At 44.7% G+C, this 17,243-nt stretch overlaps 1 protein-coding gene across 1 annotated transcript in view; it reads right to left on the reverse strand.

Annotated features, from left to right (window-relative positions):
- CMTM4 (CKLF like MARVEL transmembrane domain containing 4) overlaps positions 1 to 9,589 on the reverse strand; it is a 30,679-nt gene extending 21,090 nt beyond the window's left edge. The window contains exon 1 of the mRNA XM_065662596.1: positions 9,062 to 9,589. Within this exon, the coding sequence (XP_065518668.1) occupies positions 9,062 to 9,247 (186 nt within the window). The 5' untranslated portion in view covers positions 9,248 to 9,589. The remainder of the gene's footprint in view (positions 1 to 9,061) is intronic.
- Between the last annotated feature and the right edge of the window lie 7,654 nt (positions 9,590 to 17,243).

The following is a 17,243-nucleotide window of genomic DNA, read 5'->3' on the forward strand; positions in this document are numbered from 1 at the left end:
GATTGCAATCTGAAGGCCCCCTTAAATGCCATGCCTTAAAAGGCAAAAAGAGTCTAGACATACTGGTAAAACAGAACATTGAAAAAATAGATGTAGGCCAAAACATTAAAGAGCACTGCCAGCTGTACTGGGGAATGCACGAAACCTTCAAGCCCAGCTTGCTGTTTAGACTATATTAGAAGCCTTATACAGTAGTATCTCATTCAAAATAGAAAAGAGCCCACAAACTTTCATTGTGTAACTGCAAATCCACCTACTCAAGAGCGGATCTGCCTGAAGACTGCAAACTTGGCAGACTGCAAACAGAGGACTATAAAATGTTGTTAACAACACATAAGGCTCTGGCAACACCATCTTTGCCTTCTCAAGCACTATTCTTACTGTACTACCATGAACTAAACATACTGAACATCCCAAAGACTTACAACACTAGGAATTCTGGAAGAGCACTTATTCCAAACAGTAAAAGACACAAATGCTTAATTAAAGATTTCCTCTACATTATTGTGAATGCTCCATCCCTGGCGGTGTTCAAGGCCAGGCTGGACAGAGCCTTAGGTGACATGGTTTAGTGTGGGGTGTCTCTGCCCGTGGCAGGGGGGTTGAAACTTGATGATCTTAAGGTTATTTCCAACCCTAACTATTCTACAATTTTATTAGATAAGAAGTTTCTAAGCATTAAATGCAACTAGTGTCTTCTAAAAGAAACTAGTTGTATGATCAAACAACTAATTAATTTGTTCACAACATTGAAGTGGCAATATCAGTTCCTAGCATGAAAATAATTTCATAACACAAGTTACTGAAGGCTATTAAACACTTGCAGAACTGAAGTATTTTGTAATATTCACAACTGTGCTTGTTGCTTTCTTGCATGAACATTTTGGTTAAGAATGTACAAAAGTACAAAAAATTAGTCATATGGGAATGCTTGTAGTCAATTCCTAAAATAAGCTCACATAAAGATGACAGAACTGTTATGAGTAGTGCTACAGCACTGGTAAATTTACAGCATTTTAAAATTGTTTAGCTTCAATATTTAGCTTAAATGAAAGCTACAGCAGAATATCACCATACATAACTCCAGATCTAAGCACAGGACATGTTTCTACATACTGGGCACATGGCTGCTGTACTTTTAAGCTATGCTGTAATGAAGGGAACTATCACAGACAAGTTCAGCTCACTTGCAAACTAAACACACTGTGAACATACATACAAGAAGAAAATGTAAAGAAGTGCCTTGAACAACACATTATCCAAGCATCAACACCTGAATATCAAGTTACATATTAAAAAAAGTTTAACTGCAGACAATGCTGAAGACACTTGTTTGGGTAAAAATGCATCACATTCTCCCACAAGGTAAGGCATTAAATATCAATTTAACCTGCACACAGCGAGATTAAAACATTAAGTTACTCTGCTTACATGAAACCACACTTCAGGCATCATGCCATCCCAGTACCATACTGCAGAGGGAGTAATTTCACCCTGGACATGTAGTATATAAAACAATGCTTGAGATTTGTCACAGCAAAGACTGCATTACTTGACTCCTGCTGCTCCATACCGTGTGTGGGTTTCTCAGCTTGAGTGGAAGAGCCTCCCCTCTTTGCACATAATATTTTTGACCCATCTTTCCTCTACTCATGTTTGTACATCCTTACACCTAGTCTACATCAGGTTAGTGTTATCCAGCTTTTGCTATTCAGAAGAGCTAAGGGTGTAAGTTTCAGAGAAACCCAAACATCACTTCCATGGTTTTGAAGCAACTGACTACACAAACTATCTGAGAATTATTTAAAAAAATAAAATCAGAATGTATAGACATTTTAATCCAGCTCTAATTTAGAAGTAGTGAGTACTACCACCACAGAGTAGCAGCAGGTGATGCACTATTAAGATATCTATTAATTGCATGTCTAGTCCTCTTGCATACAAAATTTCAGTACAAAATGATTCACTGAGGTCTTGAAGCAAGGCAGGTATCTCTGAAACACAATTTTGAGCACAGGAGACAAAATGTGCAAGCTGACGGGACAAAATGATGCATTAACTTGCATCAGAAGTATGAAGTTCCTCCTATACTCATGATGTTACAAGAATAACACCTCTTAAATGTCTAGTCCTCCTTGACTTCTTATCACAAGATGATAATTAAATAACTAGGAAGGCTCATCAAGAAAATACATTACCATCCTTATCACAGAAATTATAGAAATTTCTTCTGAAAGCAGAAGTTAAAACTACCCACCATCTAAGAGAGAAATATGTAACAGGAATTTGTAGTTTACTGACAGAAGAACACAGCCATGGCCAGATGGTAGCTAAGAGACACCATGAAAGAGACCAAAACCCATTCACCTTTGTGTGGGAAGACAACCACAGTCCTTTCTTTAACTGCACACAGAAACAATTGAAAGCAAGGCTAAATAGAGTTATTTCATCGTTCTTCCTTCTATGGTAAACGTCCGTATAAAAATATCACCACACAGCAATGCAGATCTACAACCTTTAAAGAAAAATCTTTCCAAAGAGAAATCAGGAATCTGAGACACTGAAGAAACATGGTCTACCTAAAGAGGACTTCTTAAGCGTATCTGTGTACTACACACTCGATCCTTTATAGTATTGCAACAGTCTAAGACCAGATGTCAAAGATCACCAGTCTCCACTGTCATTTTTAACATCTTCTGAACAAGCAGCTACAAACACCACTCAGAAGCAAAGCTCAATATACAACACACAAAGTCACAAGGATTTCTTACATAAACACGCACCTACTGTTTGGAAATAAGTAGAGATGATACAGTTTATCACAGATTGATTATAAATTACCAATGCAATCCTAGGATGTAACAGGAGAGTTATTTCCAGCTGAGCCTTGTAAAGTGGCATTTCATACACACTGAAATATGTGTCACCTACAACTTGGATTGTGCCTACTGCGAAGCGATTATCTCAGTCAGATGAGCTGCTGGACAGTCCTGAGACTACAGAGCCCTTCTTACTAGTAGAGCACAAAACAATTTTGTCTTGCCTTGTGCCTGAACATGAAGGCTGGCTAAGCACAGACAGCTGTTTCAAACTGCAAGAGGGAGTAAGAAGCAGTTATGGAAAGGGGCAATGTTAACACAAGGACAAATAGCTACAAATTTGCCAGAATTAAGTTCACACCAGAAACAAGGAAGGTTTCTGTACCTCTGAAGTGCAGAACAGATAAACAAAAGCTAACTTTAAGGTGAAACTCACTTCTGGCAAAAGCCATCAGCTACAGGGCTGCCTGTGACACCAAAGCTGCCTTAGAAAGCCCAGATGTCTCCTGCAGTGATCTCTGCTTCTCACTGAGACCACTGAATGCTTTACGTAAGGATAACCTGACCACTGCGGAATGACTTTACCAGGCAGAGAACGTCCACCACTGACCTCTGCCAGGGACAGTCTAGTTTTCTGTAGCTTAATTAACACCCTATTTATATAAAAAATGAACTTTACAGTAACTGTCAATTTATTCACATCGCATTCAGTGTCCAGCTGGTAACTTCTACGGTTTACAGAATGACAACTGTCTGGGAAGCATCTGCTCCTCAGTCCAACACGAAAGATGCAGATGAGGAGTCACACTGCTGCAAACAAAGCAGATGAAGAGTCATGCTGCTGTGCAGCTGCACAGGAGTACTGCAGAGAGACCCAGGGAGAAAGGAGTGGGGAAGTTAGACATGTAAGATATGACACACTGGACTGTGATCACAATGAGATGCTGAGCTGAAGGCACAAGAAGTCAGCAGTAACTCAATATGAGATACCTGAACACCTCATGATAGTTACCAACTGGATTCCAATAGTTAGCAGTTACCTTAGTTTATGGAACATAAATGTTATTACAATGATTTCTTAATGGGAATTCTCAACAGTCTTATTATCCATGTAGGTATGTATTACAGGCTTTCTGAATTTTGTTTTCTTCATTACAGTAGATCCTGAGAGCAACAAATTTTACTGTATTCTTGGCCTTAATCAGTTTCTGGATCTGGAAACATGTAATGACAGTAAGCCACAAAACAACTTTTTCCAAAACTCAGCTACTCCCCACCAATGAAAATGGAACTTTTTATTCTGAAAATTGTGAACATATGAACTGCTATTCCCACCAGACTTCATTTCTCTCAAAATCTTGCCTCCACTAACAGGCAATAGCATATGCTATAGAGAAGATGACGACAGTAAACATGCAGTGATGCCTCCCAGTACGGTCATCAGCAACTTGTAGCTCAGAGACCTCCCAAGCAGAAGTATTATCTTCTTTAAAAGGAATCTCTGATGGATTTTTGTAGCATTTGGAATAGACACATAGAGAAAAGAAAGTCTAGAGCTGTTTGATCCACAGAGGCGGTCACTAATCACCACAAATGCCATCCGCTTTTAAGCTAGTGTGCAGTAAGGGTTTTCCGACACTTGCTCCTTCTATCAGAAGATTGCTCTGTGATCTTACTGCTCCAGTTAAAACCACTCCTGTCTACCACCAGTATCACAAGAACTGATCAGGAAAAATTTTCACATCAGCTATTACAGGTGAGAGATATTACTCTAAATAAAGTGCCTGTGAAAACCTGGCATCAGGTGAGAACCAACAAGACTCCCAATAGGATGCTGCTTTGTTTCCTTCCCACTCACCTGGAGGCCTGATGAACCACTCACCCGAAGCTACGGTTCCCAAAAAAAAAAAAAAGAAGAAAAACCGAGAACAAGCAGTCACAACTCACCATGGGAATTTCAGCAGGAAATACACATCTCTACCCGACTTCAATGATAGTTAAGAATCCTGAAGGTGCAGAATTATAACAATCAAGGAAAACTAACAATGCATTTAGAAAAGCTGAAAAGAAAAATAAAGTCAGGGGAAAAAAAGCAAGGAATCTCATCTAAAGAGAAACTATTTCACCAGCCTGTCTCTTCAGGATGACAGCAATGCCCCCCCCCCCGATTCCTCACTTAGTAAACACCTTCCTTCAGCAAAGACACTCAAAAAGGAGAGACTCTCCATAAGAAATTCAAGGAACGAGGGAAAAAACCACTGAAGTGAAACAAATCATTTGACGATGTCCATAGGAAAGTTTTCCAGGGATATCTGATTATTGTACAATCATCTCCATGGGAAGCATTAAAGCCCCTGAAAGCATGAGAAACACAAAATCATGCCAGACAGTAATGAAAATAAACTCTAATGAGCTTTTCTGCTCTGGTCTCCATGGGCAGCTACCTGATCTCTCGCATCTGCCATAAGGCAAGGTACTGCTCCATCTAAATGCCAGGAAGTCAGCTGAGACAATTTCCACCTAGATTTCAACTTCCCAAAGGAAAAGCATTTCTTTGGCTAGTATACACATATACTGGCTTTCAAGTTCAAACCCTCTTTATAAAAAGGCACAACAGCAAATATGACAGCTCCACACTACTGTACAACCTTCCCTCCTATACCGTCTACTTCCCACCTGCCTGATGATACCCTGTCAAGGTGTCCCAGCCACTCCAGCAGCCCCAAATACTCCTTTCCCGAAACAATCCAACATGCACCATCTTCCTTCCTTCGAGATTGTTCCTTAAAGAGGCGTACAGCTGCAGCCCCAGTTACAGCAGATGTTTCCTCAGAGATCCAAATTAACACACAGACAATTTTTTCAACAGAACAGTAATTCACAGGCGAAAGAGCTGCTTTCCAAGAAGCTCACCCACCTACCAATACAACTTCCAAAAAGAGGAAAATCAGTTCAAAACTAAGCTGCTCCACACAGGGCCTTTTTAGTACTTCCTTGCTGTTCTTCATATTGATATTACTGACCATTAGCAGGCAGACATACGTACTACATAACTGTTCAATTTAACCGTGAATATGAATAAGAAGCCCTAAACAGTAAAATGCAGTTTTATTAGTTCGCATACCCGACTTAAAAATAAGGAAAACCCATAACGCTATGCAACTTCTTCTGGGAGTCCAGGGAAAGAAAACTAAACTAAGACTCAGAAATAAGCTACCCAATACTATACATTAATTGGTTATGACAATAATTCATGTATTAGGTCAGTGTCCCTTTAAAGGGCAATTTAGGGCATATTCTCTTCAAATGTTAACAAATACGAGTTAAAACTATTCTCCCCTACAGCAGCACTTTTAATTACCACATGCCAAAAATGTCATACTGCTTTCCCTCTTGTAATAATTCCTGCAACAATATTCTGAATAAAGACAAATCTACCACAAAAAATAATGAAGCTCTACAATCACTTTTTCAGTTACATGGGTTTTTTTCAGCTTCCCCAGTCCTTCGAATTTGAATGGGCATTGAGAAGATCCTTTTAAGCCACATCAGTTCACACAATCATCCTTCACACACAGCACTAGGAACTAATTTGCGGGAAGTCCTTCAACTGAAGATTAGAATAAACAGCAATGTTTGTCTTGAGCTGACACTTTTGTCTGCCAATCATGTGTGTATTTTAAGACAAATCCTGATGCTAAATTAGCACAGACCTCACAATTTTTCCTGTAGCATTCTTTTTACTAGAATATATTTAGAGACCTTATATCTAAATCGGTACTTGTTTTTTTTAAATTTTCTTGTGTGCAATAAAGGGTGCAACAAATGAGTTCCTCCTTTGTTTTAAGAGCTAGATTTCTATATTATGGCCTTTTACACATTTTAGTGCCTACAGTATTTTTGTAAAGATATTATTAAACATGATAATTAAAATAATGATACCTGGCAAATAAGCAAATTAAGTACACTGCAGAATGTGTTCTTTCTTTTCCAAAATTGCTCAGTTTTCCATTGGCTTGCAAAATTCAGCAGCCTGCTGTACCAGTCATTACCATGAACTGGAGCTTCTTTCGAGTACAACTATGCATAAACTAAATGTGCCAGGGTGACACACAGGCTTCCACCTAATACTAGCTAATTTAATTCCTGTTAGCTTTTAATTCGTATTAGCTTCTGGCCTACTGGATTCATACACTCCATAGAAACCACACACAACAGCTCAGATCCCTCTTTTTAATAAGGCACAAAACATTACTCAGCTCCCCTGAAGATACTAATACGCAATAATACACCTTTCTATCAACATCCTGGAAATAGCAGCATCTTTGTTCAACAGGCAAGAAAACTCCTCTACCTGTAACCCCAGCACAGCATGGGTTCCCCCATCACTCTTTGCAATGCTTAAAAACTTAAGAGGCATACTCCACATTATCTTTGGAACTCCTTCCAAGCAAATAACAGTTTAATAATAAAGGATTCACTTACTTGTCATCCGTAATCACTCATTTTAATTACAAGCTTTTAATGTGACTTGCCACAATTATCAGTGTACTACAGAAACGACCAGCAGCAGGAACAGAAACAAAAATCCCGAGGGCAGATTATTTCACCACATTAGGCAGCACCACCCTTGGATTTCTACCACATGGGCAGTTTTTAACAGTTCCAAGACAGGTAGATGTTGCACAATGATGACAGATTCTTTGGCTTCAATCCTGAAAACACATAACACAAGTACAGCTATTCGCTGTTGTTAAGACTACTCAGGTAACACACTCATTGCTACCACTTGCAGACCTCAGATTCTATTCTACACTGAGGAGATGAGAAGGAACTAAATGGCACTTCCAAACACTGGATTTTACTGAGTATTCATAAAAATATTACCACATATTCATCATCCCAGCCCTCTACGAACTTGTGTCACTGCTGAACCTAGGATACTTTGAATGCATTTTACATGAAACCTGTATGTGCAAGCTTTGTCTTGTACTAACCAGTAGTGATTTTAAATGCTGAAGTTAAACATGAGAAATATCAAAGTGTTTCTGTCCTCAAAGAACTCACCCGTTTTAAGGGACAACAATCTGTACTACTCTGCGAAAAACTACTCAAAAGTTTATTTCAAACTCACTGGCATTTTCATGAAATGCCCATTTTAAAATAACCTGAAAGATACATCTATTGATTAAAAATATACGTCAGCATCACAGTGACTTATAAAATGGATCGATAAGGACAAGCATCAGCATCATCACTGGAACAAGAACGAAGAAAAACCTTAGGTATCACTACACACATTTATCTGCTGTGATGCTCCAAGACTTGCACCGACTTCATAAAACTCAGCAGTTAAGCTGTTCGAAGTACATGAACAAATACAGCTCACAGCCTGTTTCACGACAGAAAAACAAGGATTCGGGGTTGTTTTGTTGTATTGTGTTTTTCCCCGGAGGTTCTTTTCCTCTCCTCTGTGCACTTCAACACCGGCCACCGCTGTGCAGGCCAGAGCGGCCCAACGGGCGGACCCGTCAGGGAGCTCCACCGCGGGGCTGCAGCAGGGACCCCGCACACACCAGGCACCGAGGCACCTCCAGCCACAGCCGCGTCACTCTCCAACGCCTCTACGGTAAATCATCGACGTGAACCCGCAGTTAACACTTAAACTGAAGCATTTGCATACTGGTAAGTTGGTTTTTCCTTTTTAACCTCCACAGACGCTGTAGAGATGGAGTTCTCCGAACACCGCAGTGACCACGGGCACGGGCAGGCCCTGGCAGGCACGCTGAGGCAAAATCCACTCCTAAACCCCACCGACACAGCGGAACGCCCCTGCAAAACCCACCGTAATGGAGGCCTGACCCGGGCCGCTCCCCGCTGCAAGGGGAAGCCGCACCACCCGACCCGGCAAGCCCGGGCCGACATTGAGCCCCCACAGACCCAGCAGCGCCTCCCCAGCGCCGGGGCGGCAGCGGGGCAGCCCGGGCTGAGCCGCCCCCCACTCCCGGCATCGGGCTGCCCCGGCGCCGCGCACCCCGCGGGTGACACCGCGCTCCCGGCCGCCTGAAATGGAGGACGCTGGGCTGCGGCCAGCGCCGCGCCCGCAGGTACGCACCTCGCCGGCGGGCGAGCGGCACGGCCCCACCGCCGCGGGAGCCTTTCCGCCGCTCCCCGCCCTTACCGGTGCAGGGGAAGGAGCCCCGCCCGGCGCCCCGGGCCCGCTGCCCGCCCGCGGTACCTACCACCTCGGCCAGCTTGATCTTGCCGAAGGTGCCCCGCAGGTAGTCCAGGTCGCAGCGGAGGCCGCCGAGCCCCCGGCGCTGGCTGACGGGCTCCGTGGTGGGTTGGTAGGGACTGCTGGTCCCCGATATCATGGAGGTGCTGGACGCCTCGCCATCGAAGCCCTCCAAGTCATCGCCGTTCCTCATGGTACCGGTGGGGCCGGGGCCGGGGCCGCCGCGCTGCTGAGGGGATGGCCGCGGAGCTCCGGCCCTCGCCGAGCCGCGCTTACCTAGCGGAGCGCCGGCTGCATGGCTACCCCCGTCCCCGCGTCAGGCGGAGCGGTGCGGGGACAGCGAGGGCAGCATGGTGCGGGGCGGTGCGGAGCGGTGCGAGGAGGAGAGCTCCCTGCGCCCCGCCGCTCGGGGGCGCACTGTCCCCGCACAGGGGCTCGAAGGAGCCGCCGTGCCCGGGGCCGCCGCGGCGCGTCCGGGCCGGGTGGAGCAGCGGCAGGCACCGGGACACCGTCGTCGCCTGCACGCCGCGATCCGCTCCGCACGCCGGTCCCGGCAGGGGCAGCTCTGCCGCGCCGCGCTCCGCTCCGGCCGGGGCCGCTGCAGCCGCCGCTCCTCCCCTTGCGCTCAGCGGAAAGGGCGGGGAGAGCCCGCCCCGCCGGGCGCGCCGACACCGGGCGGCGCCTCCACCGGCCCGCGCCCGCCCGCCCCGCCCCGCGGCCGGCACCTGCCCCCGCCCCGCCCGGGGCCGGGTCCCTGCGCTCGGCGGGCGGCGCCGCGCAGGAGTCGGTGAGCCTGGCTGGGGGAGCGGCTGGCGAGCGGGGCTGTGCTCCCGCAGCCTTTACCGCAGCCTTTCGGCTCGTGAGAGGGGCCTGCAGGAACGGTGGGGAGAGACTGCTTGGCAGGGCCTGTAGCGACAGGACAAGAGGTGATGGTTTTAAACTGAAAGAGGGCAGATTCGGGCTGGACATGAGGAAAGAATTCTTTACAGTGATCCTGGCACGGTTGCCCGGAGAGGTGGTGGATGAACCATCCCTGGAGACATTCAAAGCCGGGGTGGATGTGGTACTGGGCAACTGAGCCAGTTGAAGATGTCCCTGATCATACAAGGGGGTTGGGACTGGATGACTTTTGAAGGTCCCTTCTGACCCAAACTGTTCTGTGATTCTATGATACTGACATTTTAAAGTGTGGTCATAGCTCAGGATTAGTCCCTTGAGACACACGAAGCAGTTCACACCACTCAGAAATACACCTTGAAGCTGTTAGGATGCTGCAGCCACAGTATTTTGAATACTGGAAACCTTCAGGGTATTCTTCCGTGAGTGTTAGAACAGTTCGAAGTGTTAATTTTCAGTAGTGAATGGTTCGCTTTGACAGGGTCTGAACCACTTTGGAGATACTTTTGTTGTGTCACCATAAATAAGGAGAAATCACAACATAATCTGGCACATACAGGTGTGTCAAATGCAGCTGAAGAAGTTTCTACTTGAGGAGAGCCAGGCAGGCTGCCGTGCAACACAGCCCCAGCTGAAATTCAGGTGTTGGGTGTTGCATCCTGTGATGTACCAGCTTTATCTGCCAGATCCCAGCTCTCCTTTCACGGACAGTTTGCCCCGTTTTCTCTTATTTCACATTACCAATACAGGACTTTCACGTGCATTATTCTTCCAGCATCTTCCTCTGACCTCCAAGAGTCTTTCTTACTGGTACAGTTTTCTCTTTTCCATTAACACTATGGGTTATAAACCTTGGGGTTAATTTCCTTTCCAGTTATCTTTGTGTTTTGCTTCATTTCTCCCTTTCAATTCCCTTGAAAACCCTTTCATCCTTCTTTTTGAGGGTTCTGCCCGGTAACCTATGAATTTTAATTTCAAGATATTTTTCTTCTTTAGGCCGTATATAAATCAAAGACAGGAAGCAAGGCCAAAGAGACAGACTCAGCACATCAGTGGAAGACTCAGGGGTTTGCCTACCATTAGTGTTCGCTGCTTGTTTAACTGGAGACACAGTTCAGAGCATGCAGGCAAGAGAATGCTTCTTACCTCCACTCCACTTAGCTCCACTTAGCTTCCACCCAGCTGCTGGAGGAGACCGATGTTCTCCAGTGAGATGAAGAGTTCGGAGACATGCCTAAGAGAACACAGACACTGCCCTTTGGTGAAGAGCAAATGGCAGGCAAATGAAAACCTGAGCAGGGTGGGAAGGGTGGTAACTTTTGCTTGGGTCACATGAAACTAACCTAACAATCCAAAACCATAAACAAAAGGGAAAAGTCCTGTGCTGGCACAGGGCTGGCCATGATGGGCTGGAAGGTTTGCAGTCTTATTTTAGTTCTTATATAACTCTGGGGAAATCAGAAGCCTCACAAAGGTCCTTTTCTTGCAGGAAATACCACGTGTAGGTGATTGCCACTTCCAAGAGATTCTCTGGATTCTTTTTAACCTAAGGCTCCACAGCTCTTTTGGGATCACAGGTTACCCACATTCACCTATAGAGACATGTGCCGTTTGTTTTAAGGGACTCCTGTGGCAGTTGTAGAAAATTATCCTGAGCAAAACAATAACTACATTTTTGAAACATGCGGTATTCTTTTGGTGTATCTTTTTCAGTTTTAACTGAAACACTTCAGTATGTTGAAAGAGAATCAAAAGGTGGAATTGCAGAGGGCAAATGAAGGACAAAGGGAGAGATGATTGAATGATTTAAGAAGGCGGCTAAGTGAGGTGGAGGACACAAAGTTGAAATGTATTTAAATCATTAGAACATTTTGAGAATCTGATGCAGTATGGACTCCCTGCAACCCCTCTGTTCGTCAGAGTGCTAACTGCCCAGGTAGTGGAGGCACAGCGTGTTCTCTCTGCTCTTGTTTGAAGTGTCACCTGAATAACTGTGAGGCCTGTTTGCCCAGCTTCACGGACAGTGGTTTCACAGCCGTTCCAGGGCAACGGGACACGGGCATCGCCACCCATGGCCACTGTGCCCCTTCCAGCACAGAACTGCCGGCATCCACCTCACTCCAAACAGCACTGCACCAACACCGAGCCATAGCACGCGGTTTCTGGTGTCCTCCTGGGTGGGTGGGTGGGCTGGAGAGACTTGGCAATGGCTTGTGAGGTTGCTGCCAGCATTTAACAAAGGAATCCCTTACACACATTCTTGCCTGAAACAGCACCTTTTGAGCTTGCTCTGTAGCACTGGAAGAAAAGCAGCTTCCAACTTGAGTGTGTAAATAAAAGTATTGATCCAGTAAAAAGGTCATTGTGTTCATCCAAGACAAATCACACTGTTTTCAGATAACTTTGTTTTTACAAGTTCATAAGCTTTTCAAGCACAGCCTGCCACAGCAGACTAGGACAGTGGGGAACCAGGTCAACGATCAGCACTGAAAACACCACCATGGTTTCAAGCTAATCAGATCACTGAAGTCATCAGAGTGGGCTTCATATCTAGTATGACTGAACAGTGAAAGAAAGGAAGAAACAGCACAGAGGGGGAGGAAATCCAAGGAAATCCAAGTATGCTGTTCATAGACACTATAATTACATGATCCAAAATCTGTATTTTTACAGAATGGCCAATTCAGCTTTGACAGAATTAAAAATGCCCCATCAGAAAGAGTCTCCGTTGATAATGAAAGAATCTCCATTTATCTCCACTGGTGATAAATGAAAACTAACTGGTGATGTAGTTGTAAAAAGCAGTGGAAAGAGAATCTGCAATATTATCACCGATCAAAGTGAACAAAATCACCCTCATCTCTCATGTTTAATCTCAGCAACTTACAGAGCCTTTAATAAACTTGTGAACTCCTTGTGGGTTCGTTTCATTAAGTACATTTAAGTTTTATTTTCAAGATCAAAGTGTGTGATTCTATTGCAACTGGGTAGGAATGCCGACTTAAAACCAGATTTTTAGAGCTGCATTAATGTTGTTTTAACACACTTAAAATAATCTAATGTTTATACATAAAATTTTGTTGTTCTGAATGGTGCTTATTACAAAAGGTGCTTAAGTGTAGTTAAGAGCATGAAAGGAATTAGAATCCTAACAGGAAAGTTATATCTGTGCAAGTACCTGAAAATTGCTCAGAGGTTCTTTAAGAAAATGCTCCAGTATTTCCACATGACCTACCGAAGGGAAGGAGCACTGGTAAGCTGCCAAATTCCAAGAGAGCTGAGCAGTGATTAGAGTTTAACTCTGGCATCGGAGAGGAGGCTTTTTCCCCCTTGAATTTCTCACTGTAAAAAATGCTAAAGCTTTTTCTCAACTTTTCATTTGGGAGGAAAAATAAAACAAACGCTACTAAACCCCACCCTAAGAAGCTAATAAAGAACTTGCTTTAGGAAAACATCTGGTATTTTCAAGTGGCTTGAGTAAACTGTCCATTTTCACAGTGTGGCATGCACACTTTGATTCTGTAGCCATGAGCAACATGGGAAGCAGACAAATAGTTTTGCTGAGTCAGAGTTAGGAATTAATGCAAGAGGAATAAGCCGTAAGTTCTGACATGGACTTTAAGCAGAAGGAAAACTGGACAGAATGATGGGGCGTCATGCAGCCAGGTGTCTATAACTGGTAGAGGATAATTGAGGCTGAACAGTACAGCAGTATACCAGTGCCGATTCCTACTTCCCCACATCCAGCCGCAACTGAAGGAGCACAGTGCAACCTCACATGGTAAGACCACTCAGCGTAAAGGCATCTAAGGAACAGTCAGGAGCTGAATTCATACCATCCAGACTGGTTTGGGTTGGAAGGGATCTTAAAGCTCATCCAGTTCCAACCCCCTGCTGTGGGCAGGGACACCTTCCACTAGAGCAGGTTGCTCCAAGCTCCATCCAACCTGGCCTTGAACACTGCCAGGGATGGGGCAGCCACAGCTTCCCTGGGCAACCTGTGCCAGCGCCTCACCTCAGTCACACCAACTGAGGAAAGTACAAATTGAAGCAGAGAGGACAGAAAGAAACTGATTTGAACAGCAATCTGTAAAAACTTCTTCCACTGAATATCCAGCGAATATTCTGACAGCATAGTACCTGCCTCTCAAATTAGAGGGTTTGGTCAGGGTGCTTCAGGCATGTACCGACAAAGCACAGCAAGTGAGTCTCTTGGCTTCTTGTCTGGTTAGAAAAGTGCAGCTTCAGTAACAGAGAGTGTTGGTGAATCCTATTCCTGTCCCGCACTCTAGCATTACCCCATAGTGCAGTTTCAACACCTTTACCAGAATTCCAGCCCTTATGCTTTAAAAAATGAATGGAGCTGCCTCGGAAGACCCTACTGGCTTTGTGTGCTTCAGTTACAGATTCCCCCAGTATGAGCACCACAGGCAGCCATCAGGTCTGACAGCACTGGCTGGAGGTGACCACAGGACCTGTCCCTGTATGGGGTTGGCTTCACCCTTAAGAGGACAAGTAGAGGTGTCCAGCAGACATTCTGCATGGTAGGGAAGTGAAAATAATTTCTATAAAAAATAGAAGCAAACCCTTATATTTTCAAGAAAAGTGCCAGCAGACCTTTAACGGTGCTGGGAACCAGCCAAGACTGAGAGTTATGTTTCTTTTGAAAGAATCTTGTATAATGAAGCACACTGAAAAATATGCAGAGAGACTGACAGCAGTGTTTATTTTATTCATGGCACTACATTTATTCAGGGAACACAGGAAAAAAAACCCACCTGGTGCTGAGGAAAAAGATGGTCTTCTTCCAACAGTACCATGAAAACATACAGGCTTCGAACAGAAGGTCAGAATTCACTAGTTCCCTCTGACTCTGTGGGCATGGTCATGCTGCCCCTGCGATATCCCATGTTTTTACAGCAAGAGATAAAGTGTTTAGGGTACAGCTGGCCTTTGGAGGGAAAAGGCCCATTTTCATTCATTGAAGAGGTGGGAAGCTGAAGGGGAGGACGAAAAAATTGTATAAACCATGTTTTATAAGCAAAGTTTTAAAGGTCCCTTAGCAGGCTTAAATGAAAGAAATATATAAAGAAAAAGATGAAGTACACTCACTACATTCTTTCTTTCCACAAACGAAATGGGCCAGTGAAAACAACTGACCTCAACTGGTTTAATACCGTGTGTGCTGTTACCTAACCGATCCAATCCATGCCCCACGCTCCCGGTGGGGAGCTGCAAGCATTCAAGAAGTTAATTTTTTAATTATCCTTCTGAATCTGTTTCACTTGCAGCTAAACTGCAGTTTATTGCTAACATCAGCTAGCATGACAACAGTTCAAAGAATATGCCCTTTTTTCAACACCACTTAATTCCTCCATGTGGCAGAGCTTTATACTCAGCTAATTTGGCTCTTTCCCTTGCAGAGGATTTCTTCAGATATGTGGGTCTTAAACATGTATGGGAAAGCTTTGCCTTTTGGGTTTGGGTGTCCCTCCCTCCCTCACTCCCTCCCCCCCTCCCCTCTTTTTTTTAAACAGGAAAAATAATTTCAAGTCTTCCATCACTGGCTATAAACTCAAGGCAGGCATATGGCCCCAAGTCTACAAAGCCATACACAGCAGAACTAATAAATCCCGAGTCCTTGCAGAACTACGTCTTCTCTTACTACCTTCCCCACCTCACCCCTCCCACTGAGCCCAACAACCCAGCACCCTCCCAAGGGTCCCTTTTCACACACAGCAGGCTTAGCTCCTATTTATGTCCTCGAACTACTGCTTGAGCAAAAGGAAGCAAGCGCTACGCCAGGTTCCATGTGTGCAGACCGACAGATTGTTGTTTGGCCTGTCTCTCCTATGAACTAGCCAAACTTACTTGGCAATCCCTACCTAAAGCAGAGGAAGTCTTTGGATTTATTGTCTCCACCAAGGCACTAATTTTCATGCGACTGGTATTAAGTCAGCTATCGGCGAGCTCGCTCTTGTTACTGAAGTTGGCCAAAAGATTTACATTATTTTTGAGCAGGGAGGAGAACAGGACAGAGCACAAATGCAAAAGCAGAGGAAACTATGCTAAAAATATTTTAAATACAACAGCATTCTCTTAATAGTGGTGCTGCACTTCTGGTCAGCTAAAAGGTGGAGAGATTTCGACAAGGCTTTTGCTAAGTCTGAAACTATCATTGTGCTGATTTCACTGGCACCTTCTCAGCCCCACATTGCAAGGTATGGGTAAAAACATCCTAATACAGGTAGTTAAACAGCTGCTAATTACAGCTGCCTACTGACAAATGCAGTATTTTGGGGAGCATATGTGCTTTTCCCAGGAATATAAACCTGTGTATAACAATCCAGGTCTATAACACGCACATATCTCAGTACTAATTCAGTAACCCCAATCGCTAACATACACCAAAGGCAAATAATATGCCACTTGTTTCAAAGCCAGCCCATTACAACAGGAACTAACAATTATTACCACCAGATATTGCCAGCTGACAGCTGTTGAGTATTTGTGAGGTGGGTCACACAGTGAGATTACAGCACAGATTATACAAGTCTTTATCACTCTCTTTACCAGCCTCCACGCCTAAACTAGATAAATCCAGCTCTGGGTTTGGCTGGGGGTGCCAAGAGCTCTCCCCAGACTTGTCCCTTTGTGCCTCCGGATTTAAGAGATTTTCTGCTCATTCAGCGACTGATCTTAATGAGTTTTTTCCTACTTCTCCCTCTCTGCCTATTGTCACAATACCTTAAAGTCTTTCAGACCATATGAAAATACTGAACGTAGAATCATAGAATCACAGAATAGTTAGGGTTGGAAAGGACCTCAAGATCGTCTAGTTCCAACCCCCCTGCCATGGCCAGGGACACCTCACACTAAACCATCCCACACAAGGCTTCATCCAACCTGGCCTTGAACACCGCCAGGGATGGAGCACTCACAACCTCCCTGGGCAACCGATTCCAGTGTCTCACCACCCTAACAGGAAAGAATTTCCTCCTTATATCCAATCTAAACTTCCCCTGTTTAAGTTTGAACCCGTTACCCCTTGTCCTGTCACTACAGTCCCTGACGAAGAGTCCCTCCCTAGCATCCCTATAGGCCCCCTTCAGATACTGGAAGGCTGCTCTGAGGTCCCCACGCAGCCTTCTCTTCTCCAGGCTGAACAGCCCCAACTTCCTCAGCCTGTCTTCATACGGGAGGTGCTCCAGTCCCCTGATCATCCTCGTGGCCTCCTCTGGACTTGTTCCAGCAGTTCCATGTCCTTTTTATGTTGAGGACACCAGAACTGC

The sequence above is a fragment of the Lathamus discolor genome, chromosome Z (genome assembly GCF_037157495.1).
Source record: "Lathamus discolor isolate bLatDis1 chromosome Z, bLatDis1.hap1, whole genome shotgun sequence".
In the NCBI taxonomy this organism is placed as follows: Eukaryota; Metazoa; Chordata; class Aves; order Psittaciformes; family Psittacidae; genus Lathamus; species Lathamus discolor.